Source organism: Condylura cristata, unplaced genomic scaffold, assembly GCF_000260355.1.
Source record: "Condylura cristata isolate star-nosed mole 26May11 unplaced genomic scaffold, ConCri1.0 scaffold00023, whole genome shotgun sequence".
NCBI classification, from domain to species: Eukaryota; Metazoa; Chordata; class Mammalia; order Eulipotyphla; family Talpidae; genus Condylura; species Condylura cristata.
In genome coordinates this window covers 26,155,601-26,180,108 of record NW_004567124.1, presented here as the reverse complement: position 1 = coordinate 26,180,108, position 24,508 = coordinate 26,155,601, and the positions used below count along the sequence as shown (strand labels likewise).

At 34.9% G+C, this 24,508-nt stretch overlaps 1 protein-coding gene across 1 annotated transcript in view; it reads left to right on the top strand.

Moving 5' to 3' along the window:
* The window catches only part of CASC5 (cancer susceptibility candidate 5), a 35,719-nt gene extending 11,845 nt beyond the window's left edge, over positions 1-23,874 (top strand). Inside the window, exons 9-26 of the mRNA XM_004687561.2 lie at positions 746-4,645; positions 4,679-5,701; positions 7,596-7,734; positions 8,323-8,390; positions 8,729-8,827; positions 11,535-11,650; positions 13,146-13,236; positions 14,096-14,212; positions 15,955-16,042; positions 17,535-17,606; positions 18,063-18,102; positions 18,878-18,979; positions 19,698-19,798; positions 20,580-20,648; positions 21,283-21,392; positions 21,860-21,978; positions 22,829-22,951; positions 23,711-23,874. Coding sequence (XP_004687618.1) covers positions 746-4,645; positions 4,679-5,701; positions 7,596-7,734; positions 8,323-8,390; positions 8,729-8,827; positions 11,535-11,650; positions 13,146-13,236; positions 14,096-14,212; positions 15,955-16,042; positions 17,535-17,606; positions 18,063-18,102; positions 18,878-18,979; positions 19,698-19,798; positions 20,580-20,648; positions 21,283-21,392; positions 21,860-21,978; positions 22,829-22,951; positions 23,711-23,825 — 6,492 coding nt within the window. The 3' untranslated portion in view covers positions 23,826-23,874. The remainder of the gene's footprint in view (positions 1-745; positions 4,646-4,678; positions 5,702-7,595; positions 7,735-8,322; positions 8,391-8,728; positions 8,828-11,534; positions 11,651-13,145; positions 13,237-14,095; positions 14,213-15,954; positions 16,043-17,534; positions 17,607-18,062; positions 18,103-18,877; positions 18,980-19,697; positions 19,799-20,579; positions 20,649-21,282; positions 21,393-21,859; positions 21,979-22,828; positions 22,952-23,710) is intronic.
* Positions 23,875-24,508: the final 634 nt, after the last annotated feature.

The following is a 24,508-nucleotide window of genomic DNA, read 5'->3' as shown; positions in this document are numbered from 1 at the left end:
CCAGCATAGGATGGAAAACTTCCTAAATTTTCAGTTAAACTAAGGCTACTTACATCGTTGCCAATTTAAACGATAGGGAAATATGCTAATTATATCAGGATTTCTCTAACTTTAATGGACTTACAAATGTTGTAAAATATAAATTATTCAGTTCAGTAAGCCCTGAACTCTGTACTTCTAACAATATCCTGGGTGACACTGGTATGCTAGTCCACAGACCATGCTCAGTAACAAGGGTTTAGACCATGTCCTTGCAAATAAAACTACTGCATTAAGATTCAAAGAGTCTAATTCCCAGGAATGCAGTTTTATATATGTGTGTGTGTGAGTGTATGTATACATATATATAAATATAATAGATATAACCGAATTAGCTTTACATAATATATAAATAATATATTTATTAGTCATCATGTACTTATCCCTTTCAAGTTCTTTTATGTAGGATAAAAATGATCTAACACAGTAATTTGAATTTCATTTGGTTTTGTCAGTCTTTTTCATTTTGTAGTCATTCTAGTGGGCACATAGTTAACATTGAACTTTCAATTTGTCTAAAACCACAAAGCATTCATAGATTTTAGAAAAAGTCAACACATGCTACATACCACACCAATACATTGATTCAAATAAATCAATATATTACTAAAATCATTGAGGTTTGTATAATATATTCTCTATAGTACATGTTGTAAAATAACCTTTTTAAAAGTTTGCATTTGATACAATATTTGTTTTATTATAGATTACAGTTACAGAATACAACCATGAAAAGAAACTTGCAAATGACCAGACAGTTATCTTCTCAGATGAAAACCAGATGGACCTGACAGCAAGTCACACTGTGATGATTACCAAAGGCCTTTTAGATTGTACCCAAAGTGAAACACTCCCCAAAATAGATACTACATCATTTCTTGCTAACCTAAAGCTCCACACAGATGATTCAAGAATGAAAAAAGAATCAAAATTTTCCTTGAATCAAAACTCTTCTTCAGAAAAGAAAATAAATTTCAATGATTTCATAAGAAGAATGAAAACAGGAAATTTTAATGCTTCTTCTTCTGCAGGACCTGATAAAGAAAATTCTGAGATATCTATTCATTCCAAAGTATCAAATCAGGCCTCTCCTATACATCAGAAACATGCATCTCCTAATGTAGATGAAAATAGTACTAATGTGACTAGAATCTTTAGAGAGCAAGATGATGGAATGAATTTTACCCAGTGCCATACAGTCAATATTCAGACTCTGATTCCTACATCCAGTGAGGTCAGCTTAAGGGAATTTAAAGGCAGTAATACTGTAATTTATGGCAATGACTTTATGGACTTGACAGCTAACCACACTATACAGATTTTACCCTCAGAAGATAATTTATCTGACTTAGAATATCAAGCTCAGAATGTCTTGATGGATGTTACAACAGGTCATGAAACTAAAGTTTCAGGAAAGAAAACAATTCTTAAGAATAAACCAAATGCTACTTTTCAAGAACCTTCCTTAAATCCTAAAGGCAAAATACATAATACTAAAAGTCATACTACAGAAACAGAAATTCATACAATCACACAGACTTCTAACCAAGATGCTAGAACATTGACCATGATCCCAGAATCTGTATATTCCAGTCCAGCTATTCAAGATTATAAGACAGTTTTCTATTCTAGTTGTAATGATGCCATGGAACTCACCAAGTGTTTCTCAAGTATGAAAGGGGAGAAAAATTTGCTAAAGAATGACAATAATCATTCTAATATACATCCTAATCCAGATGCTACCTCTCTCACAGAGAAAACTGTTTATTCAGAAGAAACTAACATGGACATTACCAAGAGTCACACAGTTGTAATAGATAATCAGTTTTGTAAAGAAGGTAATACACAAATCGCAGCCACACCAATATGTGGACAAGAGCTTATGTTCCAAAACTGTATAACCATGCCAGAGGATAAAGAAATGAATACAAATTATAGTTTAGTTCCTTATGTTTCTAAGACAAGATTACAGCATAACTTGGCAAATCCTTTATCTGTTTCATTGACTGACAGAAATACTGAAATCTTCATAGATGATGATATGGATTTGACTAAAAGTCATACAACTAATTTAAGAAATCAAGTTTCTCTTGTACCTTATAGTTTAGTTCCTGAGCATACCAGAAAATTTCACTCTCATAGCAATCGCCCTTCAAATGAATGCAAAGAAATGACCAAAAGTCACATTGAACTGCTTCAACAATCAAATATAATACCTGCAAACATCCTCAATGACAAAGAAAAAGATCACATTTTACAGATATCACCCTGTCTTGATAAAGATTCTCCTCAATCAGTCGATATTAATCAGAACATAACAAAAAGACATAATCCAGTATACTCTGATGGAGATCTTGATAAGCAAGTACCACTGGGAAATAATAGAAATTCAGTTTCATGTGAGCAATCTTCATTTTCTACTACAAACCCATTATTTTCATCAAAAGAACAAATTGCCATAAAAAATCATAATACTGCTATAAACAGCCATACAGTGGAATCTGTACCAGGCCAGCATTCTAAACTGCCTGAACCGCTTAGGAAAAGTTCAGGTAATCCCACACCTGACTTGCCTCATGACAAGACAATTATTTGTTCAGATGAGGAGCAAAATATGGATCTAACCAAGAGTCACTCTGTTGTCATTGGATTTGGTCCTTCTGAAGTACAACTTGGTAAGACTAATTTAAAAAACACTAACAGCCAGCTAACAACAGTAAACAAGCAACTAGCTGTGAAAATTGAAAAATGTAATAAAAATCCTATAGAAAAAAATGGAGTGTTTATTTCTAGTAATATGGATATATTGGAGGACAAAAGTGTACAGGAAGCTGGGTTTCTGAATGAAAAGCAAAATGTCAAAATTTGTGGAAGGAAAAGTATTGGCAGACTAAAAATTGATAAAACTATTTTGTTTTCAGAATCTGATGAGAATGATATGGATATCACTAAGAGTTATACAGTAGAAATAAATCATAAGCCTTTATCAGATGAATATGATTCCCATTTGGTGTCTTTGGCAGGAACATCTAAAACTGTTTTGTATACATGTGGACAGAGTGAAATGGAAGTCACTAGAAGTCATACAACTGCCATAGAATGTGAAACTACCTCACCAAATAAAATAACTTCAAGGCCTGTTGACAAAACTGTAATGTTTGCAGATAATCACGATGAACTGGAAATGACAAAATCACACACCATTTTCATTGACTACCAAGCAAAAGAGAAAACTGTGCTTCCAGATAGACCAACCTTTGAACTATCTGAAAAGAAAAGCTTAGAAAAACCAACTATGACAGCTACTTCTGTTGAGGAAAGTGCTTTCTTTCCAAAGAATTATGAAAGTAGCCATTCAGCAGCAAAAGTCAGCCAGCTAGCACTACCAGGTGGTTTTATAGAGAAAGCTTTAGGATTTATAGGTGATGATAACAAGGCAATATCTAAGCCAACCATCTGGAAAAATGACAGAGATGTAGAAAAGCCTAGGTTTCTGAATGAGCCTCTATCAGGAAACAGTCAGAAGAGAAATCTTAAACTCAAGAATGACAAGATCATTGCATTTTCAAAGAATGATAAAAATATCGATATCCAGAGTTCTGCAGCAGAAATAAATAACAAAAATGCTCTGGAAGATGAAGAGAAATCCCATTTGGTTCCTTTGGCAGAAATTTCTAAAACTGTTTTTTGTACACTTGGGCAGGATGACATGGAGATCACCAGAAGTCATACAACTGCCTTAGAATATAAAACTGTCTCACCAGATAAAGTAACCACTAGGCCTGTGGAGGAAAATATGTTAATAGGTAATCACAGTGAACTGGAAATCACCAAATCCCATACTATTTTCATTGATTGTCAAGCAACTGAGAAATTACTTCAAGAGTGCCCTAAACATGGAACAGTGAAAAGAAAAACATTGGCTGTTTCCTTTCCTACAGATGATAGTTCTGTTCAAGAAATCACTAAAAAGCACACACTGGCTGTAGAAAACGAAATTGTTCATCACACTGAGCCAAAGCTTGCTACACCCTTCGGTGCTGCTAATGCATTGGCTGGGGATCAAAGTGAGATAAAAGTCAAATTAAATAGCACTGCTATGGAAAAAGAGGCATTGGGGAAAGATATAGTCCTGGCCTATCCATTGGAGGAAAAAGCCAAAATTAAACATTGTCACTTAAACAGTTCAAATAGAAGAAATATGGATTTTACAAACAGTCACACAACTGCTATTTGTGGATCCAATGATAATACCTGTTTACCCAATGTTATTTCCTGTGACATGACCACCGTGTATGATAAAAATAAGAAAACTAGTAATTGTTCAGCTCAAAATGATCTTGCTTATGCAGATGACTTAGTCAGTGAACCTTATTCAAAATCTGAGGGACTGCCTTTCTCTGATCATTGTTCTTTGTTAGATCAGATAAAAGTTAATCAAGCTGAAACTAAAGTACAGTTAAACTCAGTGCTCAAAGATCAAGATCTGATAAAGGAGCCCTCAAAGCTATTAGTTAATCAAACTTTAGCATATAGTCAAGATCTGGGGGAGATGACTAAATTTAATTCAGAACTAGTACCTTGTAAGTTTCCAAAAGATGAGAAGGCCTTAGTTGATAATACAAAACATTGTTTAAAGAAAACCTGTGCTAATGATGGTTATGTTTCTCAGCCTCATCTTTTAACCCAACTACTTCCATTTCCTCAACAAGAACAGAGTATTGTCAATAAAGATGAAACAATATTGTCTAAAGCTAGAAATAATTTAAATATAGGAAATTTTTCTGTACCCCTATGTGGAAGTGAATCCCAGGTGTTTAATAATAAAAATCAGTTTACTGCAGGTTGTGAAAAACAACTGGAGAGAAGCATTCAAATAGCTAACTGCAATATAGCTGTAGATTTCCACAGTAATTCAGACTTGCCCGAGCAAGTTACTCAAACTCAAACAAATCTTAGAGAAGCAAATTTTACTAATATCAAACCAAATCTGGATAATTTGAATGGAAAAACTGAAGAATTTTTAGTTTTTCAAACTGTTCAGTTACCACCTTCTCTACAATTACTTGAATTAGTAAACAAGGGACAGAATAAGAATATCACACAAACTGCAGAAATACATAATATTAACATAGTGTCCAGCAGTGTTAAAGATGATAGAAATGAAGAAAAAAATTCCCCTAATGGAGCTGTACCTTTAACAACCGCTATAAAAGATAAAGTGAGAAGATGTTCTTTGGGTATATTTTTGCCCAGACTGCCAAATAAAAGAAATTGTAGTGTCAGTGGTATTGATGACCTAGAGCAGATTCCAGCATACACAACTAATGTAAATCATTTAGAAACTCAGCCAGCCTCCAATAAAAATTCAAGTAGTGGGTTTGTTGCAGCTAAACTAAACTTAAGTCCATCTCAATATATAAATGAAGAAAATCCTCCTATGTATCCTGGTGAGATTAATTCCTCAGACTCTACTGGCATAGAAGCTGAGGAAAAGACTTTGACTGAGACATATCAAAAAGAGAGTGCACCATCTAAAAATAAAATGGAAGAAACAGCCAACAGCCAGAAAAGAACCTGGGTACAAGACGATGATGATGTTCAGCATGAGAAAAAAATCAGGAAAAGTGAAATTAAGTTTAGTGATACACCAGATCAGGAGGTAAGTTCTCTTGAATTAAATTCTTCATGTTTAATAGATGATTTTTCTTTTCATTTTAAGCTTAGTCTTGAATAGGCAGGAAATATTTTCAGTTAAAAGATTGGGGAAATATTCATATGTAAATCTTAAGGAATTAATTGACAGATAGACTTAAAAACAATTTGAAGTGGTAAGTAATCACAAAAATTGAAATGGAAATTAATGTTAAAATAGTGCAATTCTGTGTCCTGTCACCTCCAGTGATTTGTTATTGTGGCATTGCATATGAAATACTCGGCTGGGCATATGCAATTTGAAAAGTCATCTTCAATATTATAAATATTTAAAGGGTAAAAAACTTTTGTTAGCAGATTGCATAAAGAAGAGCTTTGCTGAATTTTCTTGACTGATCAGAGTATGTGGAAGTTGAGACTCCATTACTTTAACGGATGGGAGAATGCCCAGGGCAAACCCAGTTTCAGAAGTGAGATTTTGTATTCAAAGAGGTCATACATTTTTCTAAAAATTGAGAGAACACTGATTTGGGTAACTTGGGAAGAATGAAACCACTCAGACTGATTTTTATAGGTGGGGGAAAAAAGATTAGAAAGATTAGAGGTCCCAGAAAATAAAATATAAACTCTTAGGGATTAATTATGTAGAACTTAGAAGATAATTTTAGTGGTTCTGTAAGATAAGGTCCTGAAGAAATATTCTCTGGTGCTTTGAGAAATGTAAGTATAACTGAATAGCTTCTATGAAAATTAATATTCAATAAGTACTTATTGAATATCTGCTGTGTCCTAGTCTTTTAAAGATTTGTTTTTATTTATGCATAAAAGAACTGGGATGTAGGAAGATGGGGTGGGGGGAATGCAGCTGTGAGAGCAACCACCAGAGACAGAGTGAAGAGCAGACCAGGCAGATTTACTGAAATACGCTGCTAAGGGGAGTAGTGTTCGAAACAGGAGAGATCTGCCTCATCGTGTGGGTCACTTCCCTGGCCAGGGATCAGACTTATGCCCATCACTCGACAGCAGTGACTTTAACCCCGGGGTGGGCTGCACCACCAAGGAGACCCACATTCTTGAATTTTAGACAAAGAATATATTGTCTTCAGATGAAAGTGACATGCAAAGTCAAATGTTTAAAATGGTAAAAACTACTTCCTGACTTACTGGACTTTAGCCAAAGGAGTTGGGTCACCTGGGTAGGGAAATACTAAAAACCAGGAAATAAACTGTATTTCTTTTTTTTTTAAAGATTTATTTATTCATACAGAACTGGGGTACAGGCCAGAGATGCGGAGGGTGAGAGGATTCACCAGGAACAGAGTGGGGAGCAGAACAGGCAGATCGACGAAGTACACTGCTGAGGGGAGCAGCGGGCGGGTCAGGAGAGGTCTGCCTCGCCATGTGGATCTCCTCCGGGGCAGGCAGGCGGGGATCGAACTCGTGCGGAATTAGCTTAAGCTTCTTAGTGCAGTGCTTTAACCGCTGCGCCACCAGGGAGGGCCATAAACTGTATTTTAACCACGCCCACTGTGTACAGCCAGTATTCTAAGCCAGGGTTTTGTAGTGTGGTAGTACTTATCCTAGCAACTACTAGTTGGAAAATTGCATAATTCAGTATTTTATAGCTCCTAGAATCTGGCTATAAGTTAGATATATTTGATAAACAATTTGATTACACAGTATAATGCACAAAACTTAATTCTATACATTTTTAAGTAAAATTACTTTTAACTCTGAAGACTTAAGTTGCCTATTTTTTACTCTAGTTCTTTACTAAGGTATTTCATAAGACTTTTACATAAATTTTATGTTTGTATTTTTTTGGGGGGTGTTCATTAACTAAAAAAGTTATACAGTGTCAGAACTTTAACCTGATGATGTTCCTTAATTCATTATTTCAGATTTTTGATTACCGTACTGAAGGGGATATTGATAAAATTGGCAATAGTGTATTGATAAAAAACCTGAGCAGGACTCCATCCAGTTGCAGCAGTTCTCTGGATTCAGTTAAAGCTGAGGGGACCTCTCTGGACTTCAGTGGTAAAATCTTCAAGAGGCTAAATAATATTTGACTAATAATAAATGTATTTAATGAGGAGTGATTTGAGTGTTATATAAATTCTTTGGGAGTTATAAATAATTGATAAGTAAAATGATATTTTGTCTTTTTATATTAGTTATTTTAATATGTTGAGAAATGATATGCTACAAGGAGTAGAGTGATTTCTTTAAAAGATAGCGTTAGTAGAGAAATATTGAATGGAATCTTAAAACTTACCTTTGTTGCCCTACAAGTGACTGAGTTGTTAGGTCATAACAGGTAGTTTAAGGAACTTGAACTACCCAAAACCTGACCGTGACTAAAATTTAAAAGTAACCTGTTTAAAGGTCCCAGAAAAAAGACAAAGCCCTTGGGCTCACATCCACCTACAGCTTGCCACAAGGGAGAAATGGGATTGATCCCAAGTGGAAAGGGAGATGTGGGGAGCAGGGTGGTGGTGTGTGTGGATGGATTGGTAGGAGGGGCGCACTTAAGGGAAACAATAACTATAGAAAGATGAACTTGCAATTTAAGAAAATTAAAAAGAAAATTAACTTGTTCATCACCTGAGTTTGTTTTATGTCTAGCATACCACAATAGTCAAATGGAATCACAGTTTCTTAGAGACACTATTTGTGAAGAGAGTTTGAAAGAGGTATGTTAAATTCTAATGCAACTGTTTTCCTTTTTTTTCCCCATTTCTTAATATATAAAGCATTTCAAATAAACAGAAGATGTTTTATTTTCCTTAAGAATTCAACAGTTAAGTGTAATGGAAATTATTATTAGGATAGCTATGTTTTATTGTTTCTTCCCAATTCAGCTGCTTGAATAACTCTTTAAGAAATAATGCTAGATAAAAATCTGCTCATAGTCTACAAATATCTGGATAAATATGTGCAAATTACTTAAAGCTACTTAGAAACAAATGACGTGGTTACAATCAAAATGAACTCATCTTGAATGGTCTTAAAACTTTTTATCTTTCCTCAGAAACTCAGAGATGGGAAAATAACTATAAGGGAGTTCTTTATACTTCTTCAAGTTCATATTCTGATACAAAAACCCCGACAGAGCAATCTCCCAGCCAAAGTAAGTACAATTCTTAGCAAATAAGCTAACTTAATTAAAATATATTGTACCTGTTACTAAACTGCTTCAAGGCGGGCATTTTATCCTAAAAGCAAAAAAAGAATCTAAGGAAGCAAGGAAGCTTACAGAGTTTTCCTATGGTAGGTACATTTGTTTAGTATAAAAATCACTTTTTTTATATCATGGATTTTGATGAGGTAAAAATTTTTTTTACTTGTTTAAATTATATTATTTTTTTATTGAGGTAGCATTGGTTTACAACCCTATAGGCCGATAATTGGTTGATATCTCCTAATTGTTTTAAGTCCATTTACCTTCCATCTCTCTCTTTTTTTTTAATAATGAAGAATTGGAGTTTTTCCTGTAGAGCTTACCATAGAATGAATTTTTCAAGTTGTGCATACATTTTAACATGTTCCTTTCACCTTTGTATTTTTTGTAAATCAGCAGAGACCATATCAAATTTAGGGTTTTTTTCAAGTTTATAGTTAATACTCCCATCAAGAGTAAAATAGTGCTACCCCAATTCTGTAGTTCCTTTTTCACTTAATTTCCAAATACTTCCATAAAGGAAAATACTCTTTTACTAAGTATTTGACTCCTATATAAAGTCAATTAACCATTTTTCCTATGAGTCCTACTTTCTTTTAGTAAGAAAATTGGGTTCTTTCATTTGAGTCAGTGCTTAGAGTTCTGATGTTTGGAATTTTTTATTGTTATAATTTAACCTTAAAAATATTTTTTAAAGCTTTTTTTTAAAAAAAAAATTTATTTATGCATACAAGAACTAGGGTATAAGCCAGAGGGGTGGTGGGTGAGAGGATTCACCAGAGACAGGAATAGAACAGGCAGATCTACTGAAATACACTACTGAGGGGAGCAGTGAGTGGGTCAGGAGAGGTCTGCCAAGGTATGTGGGTCACCTCCCTGGCTGGGGATCAAACTCATGCTGCAGTGGCTGATAGCTTCATAGTGCTGTGCTTTCGCCTGTTGTGCCACCAGGGAGGGCCATTAAAAATAATTTCAAGAAAACAGGGCCCTCTCTGGTGGCGCAGTGGGTGAAAGCACAGCACTAAGAAGCTAAAGCCATTTCAGCATGAGTTGGATCCCCGCCCGCCCCAGAGGTGACCCACATGGTGTGGCAGACCTCTCCTGACCTACCCGCTGCTCCCCTCAGCAGTATACTTCATTGATCTGCCTGTTCTGCTCCCCACACTGACTCTGGTGAATCCTCTCACTGCCCCTACACCTCTGGCCTGTACCCCAGTTCTGTATGCATAAATAAATAAATATTTTTTAAAAATAATTTCAAGAAAACAAATCAAATTCAATTATAATTGCTTTTAGCACTTTTTCTGCTTCTTAGTACATCTGTGAGAAAATATGTTAGGAACAGAGAAGGAAGATTAAAATCACATTTAGCTAATTTATCAACTGTAAGGGGAGAATGAGAAGAAATTACCATTGGTTAGATTATTTTAATAACCTAGGATTCAGTGCCATTTAGGAAACAAAACAGCAAAAACAAAATCTTTAATCTCAAGAAATTGGTCAATATTATATCCTTTTTGTAGAATTTTAAGATTTATTTATGCACACAGACCAAAGGTGCAGGAGCAGTGAGAAGACTCACCAGAGACAGAGTGGAGAACAGAACAGGCAGGTAGATTAATGAAGTACACTGCTGAGGGTAGCAGAGGTTGAGATAGGAGAGGGCTGCTGCTGGTCATCACTCCTGCCTGGGGACTGAACTGGCACTAAAGTTGCTGGGGCTAGCTTCCCAGTGTTACAGTTTAACCCATTGTGCCATCAGGGAGGGCCTCAATCTTACATACTTTCTATAGGTGAGGAGAACCAAAGGTTAGTGGTACCACCCTGCCCATGAATAATGGGTGGTTATGGGATTTGGTTTAGTTGTTAAATGTATTCTGATGTTAAGAGTTGAGTTGATTTTTCCAAAATGATATAAGTAAAGGAGATTTTTAAAAGAGTCAAGTTTTTACTGTCTTTAATTTAGAAATTTCCATTGCCTTATTTTAGATACGTTGATTTTTCATTCCACTTTAATAGGAGATGCTGGAGAATGGGAACAGAAAAGGAAAATCTAGGAAACAGGCATCTGTTTTTATTTCTTTTAATGAAGGGCTTCCTGTTAAATTTAAATTTTTAGGTGCTCTTTTTCTTAAAATAGTGTAGAGCCATTTTCATACCACTTTTAATCCCACTTGAACATCTGTAGTTCCTCTAAACATCTCTGTGAAATGAACTTTGATGTCAGACTTTAGTTTAAATTCCAACTTGTAACTTACTAGATATATGAATTTAATAGTGTTCATATTTTTCTTTGTAGAGCTTTTTAAAATAGGCACTTTAAAGAGAGTAGGCACTTTGTAGCCTAGAGGTTAGGTCTTAACACAATAACTAAGACTGCCTGAATTTGATCCCCAGCCAGGGAGTTAACCAACATACAGTGCAAAAGACCTCTCCTGTCTTGCCCACTGCTCCCCTTATGTGTGTATCTCAGTAAATCTGCCTGTTTGTCTGGTGAATCCTCTCACACATAAATCCCCATCCCCCCGCCCCCAACTCTAGCTGCCAGCTATTCTATGCAATAAATAAAGAATAAAAAAAAAAAATGTAGCACTTGAAATAGTTCTCAGTTTTGTCCTCAAAAAGCCAATTTTGAGAGATTGATTTATTTTTCCAGTTTCCTATAAACACACCACCTACTCTTGAAGACCTGATGTTAAGCCAATATGTTTACCGACCCAAGATACAGATTTATAGAGAAGATTGTGATGTTCTTCGCCAAAAGATTGAAGAGTATGAAAATTTTCATTTTTCATGTGTTATGTTGAATAATCTGTATAGTATATAGTTTTGATTAGAATAACACTGACACAGGACAAAATTCATGGCATTAATTGGCAGTGTGATTTGGTATGTGAGAAAGATATTTGGCTTTGTAGTCAGACAGATTGAATTTCAATTCTAGCTACAACATAGTTGTGAAACCTTATTTAACTTATGTAAGCTTCATTTTTACATTCATAGATAGTGGGTAATAATACCTACTCAGCAAATGGGAAAGAGAAATAGAGAGTATATAATGTTTTCATGACATTCTTTGCAAAAAATTGGTCCTAATAATTGTTAGACTGATATTATTGGGTTGTTGGAAAAGTCATAATGTATTTTTGCAACAGAAAAAATATATTGGCTATTCAATATAAGTTGATTGCAAAAGAACATCTTCAAAAGATTCAAAAGAAGAATCTTCAGAGATTTCTACATGCTGACTAAATTCAAGACTGCCTTTGGATTTATTCACACTTGATTTTCATAAAGAAGAGAACACAGTTTTACCTTTTATATGGTTTACTGTGCTTTAGTATATGTAAATGCTGCAGACTAATTTACATTAGATATATCTACATTCTCATATGCAAATCAGGACTTAGAGCCTAAAAGAATGTTTATATCATCCTTATCTAGAATTGGCCAACTAAATTTGAGCCAATATGATAAAAGAAATAGAATTATTTTTTAAGAATTATGTCATTTTAAAACTAGAAACTTAAGATGCTGCTATAGTGTTGTTGCTATAATTATTTATTATATAGTGATACTGCTATAATTCTGGTTGGCTCATTCGAGTACTTGCTGTATGCCATACACTGTATTAAGTTCTAAGGCTCATCACTAAATAAAAAAGACAAATTTCTTACTTCTTGTTTAATAGTTGGCTTTGTCAAGTGTAGCAGTCCTCTCCTGTTCCATCTGCTACTTCCATCTTGTTCTGCCACCTGCCCAAAAGAATTGGTTATATCAGAATTTGTCTGAGTTTATTTTATTTTGAATGAAACAGGATCTTGCATACAATGAACGGTTTATTTCCATATGCTATACTATTTAATTTGTATCTATGTGCATTGATATATCTTCTCTGACAGATATTTATTTACTAATAAATTAATATAAAACTATACTACTATAAATTCTATGAACGTGAAATAACTTCTAACTGAATGACAAATTTCACTTAAAATAATATTTACAACTCAACAATTATTATGCACTGGTAGACGTTAAGGATTATATATCAGCAACATGTTTGTGAAGAAAGTTTTACTAGTTAATAGATTTATTCACCTGTTCTACAAATGTTGAGAGATAATCACCTGGCTATTACTCTTCTTAAGTGAATTCCCATATTTTTATGTACAAATAAACTAGGAAGAATTAAGTATGCTTGTACTTCCCAGTTCATTTAAGCTGACGTCTGAATCCTGTACTCATTAACTTTGTTATTTTTTAGATTAAAGCTTTCTGCATCGAACCAAGATAAATTGTTGACTGAAGCAAATAAGAATCTCTGGGAAAAAATGAGACTCTGCTCTGATGAGGAGGTACTTTTGTCTCATTTTTTGGAAATCAGTATAGACATTTTAAATAAAATATTGTGAAATAAGGAACTGTTACTTGGTATTATTTATTTAATTTCTTAGCTATAATGTGTTTTCAAGGTTTAATTAGCTATACACAAGTAATTGTTAATATATAATCTTTTCAAAAATGCAATAACCAACTTTGTAACTGAAATATACTTGAAGCTTATTTAGTGTTCCCTCCTTTTTATTTGCCTTTCACTTAGATTTAAATGAGGAAAATATTTAATTGATTAAATAGTAAGCAACTTTTTTTTTTTAAAGATTCATTTATTTGTGCATACAGAACTGGAGTACAGGCGCCAGAGATTCAGGGGTGATGAGAGGATTCACCAGAGAGAGTGGGGAGCAGAACAATCAGATTGATAAAGTACACTGCTGAGGGGAACAGTGGGGTGGGTCAGGAGAAGTCTGATGGGCCATGTGGTCACCTCCAGGGCTGGGATCAAACTCATGCTGAAGTGGCCTTAGCTTCTTAGTGCTGTGTTTTAACTGCACCACCACCAGGTGCTGCACCACCAGGGAGGGCCTGTAAGCAACTTATTTTATGTGTACCCTAATGTTTTAAGTATTATTAATTAAAAGCCTGTCATTTTCTAATTTATAGTGTGACTAAGTAAATACATGAATCAAAATAAAAATCTTTGATTTTGTTCTTTATTAAGTAGAATCAAATTTGCAAATGAGAAGTGATTTGCCTTACATATTGAGTCTAGGTTGGCAGAGCCTAGCATGTAGCAGCTACGCCAGACTTCTTAGACCATTTACCTCTTCGAACTCAGTGGTTTTAGTGCAATGTAGCCTTTGATTCTTCCTTCAGCTAAAGGACTTTGGAATTTACCTGAACAAAATAAAATCACGTTTTACGAAGATGACTAAAGTCTTTACCCACCAAGGAAAAGTGGCTCTCTACAGCAAGTTGGTGCAGTCAGCTCAGGTAATTTGGGGCAGTTAACAACATAGAAAGGAAAATCTATTAAAATTACTTAATGGTGGTTGTGGAACTTGAAGATTATTTCTTAGAAAATATGAAACTTGGGCAAGCACTTAAAGTTCGGTGGGTTTCAATTTATCAAAAGTGGTAGATTCTGGCATCTTAATGATATTGGAATATATTTATTAATAAGGGTCTATGTCTTATCTTAATTTTGTTATCCTTTATACACATTGAAGCAAAACAATATTGGATCTGCTCTTCCATTGCTAAAGACTACATTGTAATGCTATCTTTCTCATAGTGCATACCCAGGTTTGTAGGTGTGCATGCGATTAAAGACACATTTCCAAAAATGCTTTCTTTTAGAAAGACTGCAGAAAAGAATTTTCCATAGGCAAGTAAGTCTGGGAGATGTTACGTAGAATACCCCCTTTTAGATAAATATAAAGTCTAAAACCAGAAAATTTTTTAACTTAATTTGTATAAAATTTTTTTTGTTATAATAGTTTATTTTTATATCATTTTGTGCCTTTTTCCATCTCAGTTGTAATCCCCGTGGCCTTCCCATCACTGATTCACCTGTGTGCCATCACCATCGGACAGGGCACTCCCAACCTCCATTTCTGATCCTATTCCCTACTCTACCCCTATAAAATGCCTCTGGTACATACTTGTTCATTATTCATTTTTTTTCTCTCCCTGGTCCTTTATGCTCCTGCTATGAGTGAAGCCATCCAGTATTTCTTGTACTCCCACCCCCCATTTTTGATCCCATTCCCCACTCCATCCCCATAAAATGTCTCTGGTATGTAGTTCATTTTTTATCCCCCTGATACTTTATGTCCCTGCTATGAGTGAAAACATCCAGTATTTTACTTTTTCTTTTTGGCTTATTTCATTAAGTATGATCTCTTCTAGCTCCATCCATGTTGCTGCAAAGGGCATGAGTTCATCTTTTTTGGTTGCTGAGTAATATTCCATTGTGTATATGCACCACATCTTTTTAATTCCATCATCTACTTTTGGGGATTTGGGTTGATTCCATGTCTTTCCTATTGTAAATAAAGCAGCAGTAAACATGGGGGCGCAGATATCTTTTGAATCAGTGTTTTTGTGTCTTTTGGGTAAATACCTAGAAGTGGGATTGCTGGGTCATATGGGAGCTCCATTTTTAGCAGTTTGAGAAACCTCCACACAGTTTTCCATAGTGGTTGTATTAGTTTACATTCCCACCAGCAGTGCAGGAGAGTTCCTTTTTCTCCACATCCTCGCCAACATTTGTTGTTGCTAGTTGTTTTAAGATGTGCCATTCTCACTGGTATGAAATGGTATCTCATTGTGGTTTTATTTTGCAACTCCCTTATTACAAGTGATTAAAACTTTTTTAACCTTAAAAAGAAAAAAATGCAGTAATTCTGTTTGACCAGTGTTTCTATATTGATCCTAGAATTTTTTAAGAACTCTTTTTTAAAAAGTAATATGCATTAGTGTCTCATATTACTTGGAAATGCTGCAATAAAGGAAAATGCCCAAAAAAAATGAGTTTATAATCTGATATGTTTGCTTTCAAAAAAATTTCAATCCCATATGACCCAGCAATCCCACTTCTAGGTATCTTTGGCCTTTACTTAACTTTTCTGTTCATGAGTTAGACAGAGCAGTTATGTCAGCAATTTGAACCATTTGAATGTTATATTGTTTTATTTGGCTTAATTTGACAGTCTATAATATTGTATGTTTAGAATGAGAAGAAAAAACTTCAGATATGGATTGATGGGATAGACAACATACTTACGAAGATTGATAACTGTCTTACTGAAGTGGAAATAGGTAAAGTATTCAGAATACTTTTTTTTCCCAGAATACTTTTTTTTTTTAAGATTTATTTATTTGTGCATACAGAACGGGGGTACAGGCCAGAGGTGTAGGAGCGGCGAGAGGATTCACCAGAGACCGAGTGGGGAGCAGAACAGGCAGATCTACCAAGTACACTGCTCAGGGGAGCAGCGGGCGGGTCACGAGAGGTCTGCCATGCCATGTGGATCACCTCCGGGTTGGGTGGGGATCGAACTCATGCTGAAGTGGCCTTAGCTTCTCAGTGCTATGCTTTAACCTGCTGTGCCACCAGGGAGGGCCCAAAAGTATTCAAGAATACTTTTGTAAAAGAAAATTTAAGTTTATTTAAATGCTTCCCTACTGTACAGATTGCTGGTATCACTATGTTGAAACATTGCACTGGCAACTTCAACATTAAATCTGAGCAAATTCAACCTCTGTAATTATCCACAATTAATAGGAGGTGCCCCAAATAAAAAGTGTCTTTGGAAAATTCTTTATAACCTAGACCATATACAGTGTTTGTTGTGTTTGTTTGTTTTAAATAAATGAACTTATATCCATTTTAAAATCCTTTCAGTTCGACCTCTCATAAACCAACTTGTCAATATCATCTTGAAACTGCTTTCCCTAAGACCACAACATTCTACATGTCTACATGTAGAGATCATCAAATTTGTTAGCTCTCAGTTCTTAGCCATCTTGTCTTTCAGCAATTGACGTTGCTGATTGTTCTTTTCTTCTTGAACTTCCATCTGACTAAGAGTGACAGTGAGAAGGGAGAGAGCAGACTATTGAACATGCAGAAGCCTTTCTATGAGAGAAGGTCTGAATTAAAGCCAGTATGGCTAGAGCAAAGCAGAACATATTCTGAGATAAAGCTGATGACGTTATTTAGAGACAAGGGAGGGCCTAGGGGTGTGGCTTTTCTCAACCAGTTTTTCCCTGAATAATCTCTGTACTGATTGTAATGTAAAGATTGGATTTTAATGGATCAAAAGTAAATGTAAGTTAAATTACTGGACTTAAGTGGTTAAGAAAGGATAGTACCTTATGCTAAGGGAGACTGAGAGTGGTGAAGGAAATAGTAGAGTTAAAAAATATTTTTGAAGCAATAATCTAAGCTTGGTTTTGGTTGTGTGGAGTAGAATTTTAGGGATGACGCTAAGTTTTCAAAAACATTTAAAAAGTTTTAATAAAAAATACTTGCATTTGTCTGTGTGTGTGTATATCTGTTCCTGCTTAGTCTGTACTAAGCATACTGCTCAACAATTACTTTGATATATACCTTAACATTCACTTCTCTGCCATTTGAAGCAAATGTTTGGATGAAATTTTAATTATGACTCGGTGCTTTATTGGCTAGAAAAGATGAGGAAAGAAGAATGTTTGTGAAATATTGTTAACACTTCATTGTGGAGATAGCCTTTCCATCCCTAACTGTTATTTTTCACCAAGTTATTTTAGTGCATGTTGTCTATTTTAGAAACTAAAAATTTGGAAGAAAAAGATAATCCTATGGAAGAGTGGGATTCTGAAATCAGAGCTGCAGAGAAAGGTAACTGGATTAATTAATTAAGGGGAAAAAATCTGTTCTGAGTTTATTTAGGGACATTAATTGAGATAGAATTTGCAATAAAACATGACTTGTAGCAACACCTTAATGTGTCCATTTTAAAAAAAGGCTTATTTTTGTTTATTTATGTGTGCAAACTAAATAAATAAACCTCTGTAGTAGGCCAGAGTTTTTTGGGAGGGGATTGTAGGGAGGATTCTCCAGAGATAGAGTAGGGAGCAGAACAGGCAGATGCACTGAAATACACTGCTGAGGGGAGCAGCGGGTGAGACAGGAGCGGCTGCTGCATCATTTGGGTCACTTCCCTGACTGGGGACTGAATTCAGGCTGCAGTGGCTGACAATATCTTTAATAGTGCTGAGACTTCAACCCCTGTGCCATCAGGGAAGCCCTAATGTGTCCATTTTAATAGATTTGTTTTTCTGTTTCTTTTTGAAGAGTTAGAACAACTGAAAACTGAAGAAGAGAAGCTTCAAAGGTCAGCTGTCAATTTGTATGTTAGAAAATATGCTAAACTTCACAAGGCTAAATGACTTCCTACTCTGGAAACAGAGAAGATTGGGAACATGATTACGGACTCAGAACTTGACCCTAGAGGCATTTTAGTCAATAGTATTTTCTAAGCATATAATGTTTTGGATACTACTCCAAGACAGTATTTCTCAAGCTTGAATACACTCAAACTCTTTTTAGAGAAACTAAATCTAGCATTAAACATTTTTATATTGTAGTTAAGTATGAATAAGTTTAAATGAGGTATATACTTCTTATACTGATGAGCTCATTTAAATATGAGACTAAAAGAAATCAAATACAATAATAACAAAACCATTAAATTCCCAACTGATGATATTTATTTCACAGGTGATTTTTATAAATTGATCCTAACCAAATGACTTACAAACATAGGTTCAATTTAGCTGTAAGATGCAGATACCAAAATTCTGTCATGTCTCATTTTGAATGAGGGAATACTCATTTATCTACATGATTATTTTTTTAACTTTAAGATGAAAAATGTAAATTTTAATAATCTTAAAGAACATAAGGATATCTTCATGTATTCTAATTTGAGAGCCTTTAGGTCTTTTCCTAAGCAGACCTTTACTTCTAGATTAATGCTTATCAGAAAACTAAAGCAGCAAAATGAATGCCATTCACCTCACTGTGGAGCCATCTGGCATTTGATTTGTTGCTCAAAATATTTTATATGAAGACTTTATCTTTCTTTGAATACCTGGTATTATTTGCAGAGATCTTGTAGAATTGGAAGTACAGAAAGAACAGATCCTTAATCAAATAGACCTTATTCAAAAACAAAGAAATGCAGCTGAAGAGCATCTGGATCAGTTGAGGTAAAGAAAAGCATCTGTCATTAGTTTTTTTCTATGTGTATGTTTTATCTTGTGTCTTTGGTTGACTAAATCTGTGAATTTACAACAGGTATCATTATTGTTACTTTTTTATTTATAGATTTTATTTTTATTTATGTATGCAAACAAGAACTGGGGTATAGGTCGGAGGTGTGGAGGGTGGGGGGTGATGAAAGGATTCATCAGAGACAGAATGGGGAGCAGAACAGGTAGGTCTACTAAAGTACAGTGCTTGAGGGAGCAGCGGGCAAGACAGGAGAGGTCTGCTACACCAGGTGGATTAACTCCCTGGCTGGGAATCAAACTCATGCCACAGTGACTAAAAATAGCTTCGTAGTGCTGAGACTTAACCCCTTTCCCCACCAGTGAGGCCCAGGTATCACTATTTATAACCTGTGGTACCATACACCCTCAGCGGAGTCAATACCTGTATATAATCTCAAAGTACACAAGGTGGGAGAGCTATGAAATTATAATTTTTAAATATTTGTTACTTTATATTGCCTAAACTTGGTTTTTCTCTGATATACAGCTCAAGGTTGAATTAATTTTGTACATTTACAACTCTTTAATTATTGTTTCTCAACCAGTAGAAAAATTCCAGCAATTGCTACTGGTACTATTTGGGTAGTAAAAGAAGATAACACTCCTATCTCAGAAAAAAAAAACAAAGTAAAAGAATTTTTATTTTTATCTCCAGTTTGTCTGAGTGGGATATCATTGAGTGGAGTGATGAGCAAGCTATATTCACCTTTCTTTATGACACACTGGAACTCACTGTCACCTTTGGAGAGCCAGTAGGTGAGTAGCAAAAATAGGTAAGTCCTCTGTAGAAAAATAGAGGACTAAGCTCATTAGAGATTCAAATCTTTAATATAATAATAACTACTGGCATAATAAAAGCACTGCTGAACATTTTAGAAAAGCAATCAATTAGTTAAAGAGAATTTGATTTTTTTAAATTTATTTATGCATACAGAACTGGGGTACAGGCCAGAGGTACAGGGGCAGTGAGAGGATTCACCAGAGATAGAGTGGGGAACAGAATAGGCAGATAGACGAAGTACACTGTTGAGGGGAACTGTGGGTGGATCAGGAGATGCTGCTGCACCTCCCTGGCTAGGGATCAAATTCCTGCTGCAGTTGCTACAGATAGCTTCATAGTACTGCACTTTAATCCCTGTGCAATCAGGGAGGACCCCGAAATTCATTACTTTAATGCTAACAGCATAAATCATTTTTTATTGTTTTTGTATAAAGACATTGGATATGATAGATATTGTAGCCATTTTACTTACATGGTTTCTGGAGATGATATTGTCTTTATACAGAAGTTAGAGGACTTAATAAATTTACTGTAAATGTACAAAACCTTAAATTTCCTTCAAAGGCTTACCAGTCAACAAGGTCAGCAGTCAAAACCTTTACCATATAGAAAGAATAAATGAATCAAGGATCAAACTTCTGCTGCTTATGAAAAAATCCTACTACCCGGACATAATAGAATTTTAAAGTACTAGGTTGCCTGTGATCTAAAATCAAGTGATAAAAATAAATACTGTCCTATTCTGATTCTTCCTAGTTGGTCTTCCTTTCTTGGACAAGCCGTATAGGAAGATTATTGACCTGAATTTTCAGTCTCTGTTAGATGGTAAGTTCAAAACATTTAAGCCACTAAAAATTTGTTGGAATTTTTAAGTGTAAATTGTTCCTTGAAAACTCTCATACTACATTAAATATAAACAACAGCAGCAATAATAATAATTTACCCTTAGAAATGTGTGTTGAATATAAAACTGATAGCATTCCAAATGTGTTTTAAAATATTTTTATTTTTACTAGATGTCAAGAAATGATTAATAATTGCTACTTCTGTAATTTAAAAATTGCTCTTATGAGCATTTGTTCAGTTTCAGGCATGTTTCTTACTATTTCAATACTATAAGTAGTATTTTCCATTTTACAAACTAGGGAACTATAGCCAAAAGAAGTTAGTGTTATGCTTAGCATCACTCAGATAACAAGGAAAAAGGCATGCCTTTATATTACATTTGAGCCTATGCTCTTAACCAAATCTATTCTGTTTGTGATAACAGCTTGAGTTTTATAAGCTTGAGTCTTGTGTTCAACTATATATGTTGATTAATGTGTTTCAAAATAATTGGAAAGGATAGCTAGACACAGTCATTTGAAAATATTTCTAGTTTAAATAATACTCTAGCTTGCAGATATAAGATATATGACTAATAAGTAGTACCTGCTTATTTTTTTTTTCCCTTTTTTAGAGGATAAAGCTCCTTCTTCCTCCCTTTTAGTTCATAAGCTTATTTTCCAGTATATTGAAAAACAGGAATTTTGGAAGAAGACATGTACAACACAGCATCAGATACCCAAGGTAAATTCTGATTTAAATATTTAAAAGAAAATTTTTATCTGTCCCTTATGTATACAGTAGTGTATCCTGAAATGATAATGATATTGCACTGTTTAGTTTTAGGGCATTCTTTGTGTATGTGTGTGTGTGTGTGTGTGTGTGTGTGCATGCATGCATGCATGCATGTATAGAAGTGGGGTGTAGGCCAGGAGTGCAAGTGCAGGGGGTGAGAGTAGTCACCAGTGACAGAGTGGGGAGCAGAGCAGGCACATTTACTGAAATACACTGTAAAAGGGAGCAGCGAGAGAGAGAGGAGAGATTTGCTGTGCCATATGTGGATTAGCTTGATCGAACACAGGCCATTAACAGTGATAGCAGTGACTTAACTTCTAGGCCACCAGGGAGGCCCTGGGCATTATTTATAAAAGAACCACTAAATAATAAAATGTTTTAAATTTCTTCTTTGTTTCTTTCCCTCCTTTTCCAAGATGCTTCAAGAAATCTCACAGGTAGTGAGCCATTGCAGACTTCTTGGAGAGGAGATTGAATTTTTAAAGAGATGGGGACCAAATTATAACCTAATGAACATAAATGTGAATAATACTGAGTAAGTGCATTGACTCTCCAGGACTGTCACAACAAAGTCCTGCAAACTGGGTGACTTGAACATCAGAAATTTGTTGTCTCACAGTTCTTGAGGCTAGAAGTCTGAGATCAAGGTATCCTTGTTGGCAGAGTTTGGTACTCCTTGGCTTGTAAATGTATAACTAAGATCTGCATTCATCTTTACATGATGTTTCTTGTGTACATGCCTGTGTCCGAAATTCCCCTTTTTGTAATAAGGACAGCAGTCACTTTGGGCTAAGTATCCGTCCTACTCCAGTGGAACCTTTTCTTAGCTAATTAAATTTGCAGTACCCTATTTCCATCAATGGTAATTTAAAAAATTTTTTTAAATTTATTTATGCATAGAAGAACTGGGGTGTTTACCAGAGGTACAGGGAGTGAGAGGATTTATCAGAGACAGAGTAGGAAGAAGAACAGGCAGACTGACTGAAATAAACTCCTAAGGGAAGCAGTGAGTGAGACAGGAGGTGAGCTGCACCATATGTGGGTCAGCCACCTGGCCTGGGATCAGACTCAGGCTATAGTGGTGAGAGAGCTGACTCGACCCCTATTGCCCCAACAGTGGTAAAATTGTGAGGTCTTTGGATTAGGGTCTTAATATGTAAATTTTGGGGGAACACAATTTGATACATAACAGGAAGTAATTTATTGAAAATTAATTATTTAATGATTTTTATGACTAACAAAAAATAATTCTTTGTTCAAGGTGTTTTACGCTCTCCATTTGGTAACAAGAAAATATTGTACACATAAGTTTTTCATGACTGTATAATAGGGAAAATGTATTTATGTTTCATTGTATTTTTAATTGAGAATCTTATATTTTACAGGTTAAAGCTTTTATTCTCCAGCTCTGCAGCATTTGCCAAGTTTGAGATAACTTTCTCTCTCTCAGTTAATTATCCATCTACCCCATTACCATTCTCCATTCAGAATCACCTTGGAAACATTGGGTGAGTAAAGGATCCACAAAGAATGGCTCACAACTACATTTTACTTTTGTCGCATCTTTTGAAAGAACCCACATAGTGCTGAAAAAAAAAAAATGGATAGACCATAGTGAGGCCAAATATCACTCCTTTCTAGCTTCATTTGAAGAATTTTTCTTTTAAAGTCAGTAACCTTCATTACTATCTCCAGTGGATATTAGAGGTATTGGTTGGTTCTTTTATATTTGCTCTATTTTTTAATGCCACTCCTAACTAAAACAAGAATTAGGAGTGAAGAAACAAATCCTGCATAAACTTGGCCCAGATGATAAATGAGAAATTCTTATTATCTTTAAGAACTGAAAAATCTTTTTTTTAAATATGTGCATTTATAATACTGTTTTCAATTAGATTCTGGAACTAGACTTAAATATATACTTACTACTGTGTACTGTATGACTTTTCAAACATACTGCTGACAGATTGAAAGATGGCAGAGTTTAAGAGTGTGCTTGCCACCAATTCATCAGCAAATACCAGTAGTTTAGGTCTTTTTAGCTAGAGAAATCAGCTAGGCCAAGATACCTTACAGATGCATAAGAATTGATTCATAGGCTTTGTTTTTAGAGTCTCATCCATTTAAGCTAGACAGTTTATTCCCAGAAATGCCTATGTATGCTGCTTAGGAAACTTCAGCGATTATATCCAAAAATGTGAAATCCACGAAAATGGAGACAAGTGTAAATTCCAGGATAACTAACTAACCTTTTGTTACATTTCTAGACAAGATAAAATTGCTGTCATTCTATCTAAAGTGCCACTAGAGGACAACTACCTGAAGAATGTAGTCAAGCAAATTTACCAAGATCTGCTTCAGGGCTACCATTTCTGCCACTAGAACCATGGACCACAGTTATATAACAACCAAGCACATTGCACTTAATGATTCTTTTATGTTATTGCCTCCATTGCTATTCAATCTCCGTCTTCAGGTAATAGAAACCTAGTAAAATTACATCTGATGATATAATTTGTATGGTTAGTTTTTAAACCTTTGTTATCGAGAATGGCAAAAATCTTCAGATAACCTATCAAGTTGCTCATCTTTCTACCAAAGGTTTAAGTAGAAGAACATATAGGTAAAATTTCTAATTAAAATAGTGCATTCTGCTTTTGTACAGGCAGTAAGGAGTACAAGCATATACAGAGGTGTCATCACTGACCAAAAACATTAGCTATTTCTCCATGTATAGAACTATGATTCCTAGGTTGTTTGGCTTCGGGAGTAGAGACATGTCTGTGTACAAACTACTCATCCTCCTTTTTCTACATCACAGAATGTTACTGAGAGAATATTGGGGTCTTTTCTTGGAGCCTTCTTTTATTGTATAGTATCTATATTGCTTTCTTAATAAATATAACTTTGCAGGTAAAATTCATTTTGGCCCAGTTACATATATACAAATAAATTATTTTTGTTTCTTTTGTAGTAAGGAAATAGATGTATAGAAGTGCATAAAAGTATATAGAAAGATAGCCTTTCGCCATGGCAGTTTGCTTCTTTCTGAAGGATGTTTACAC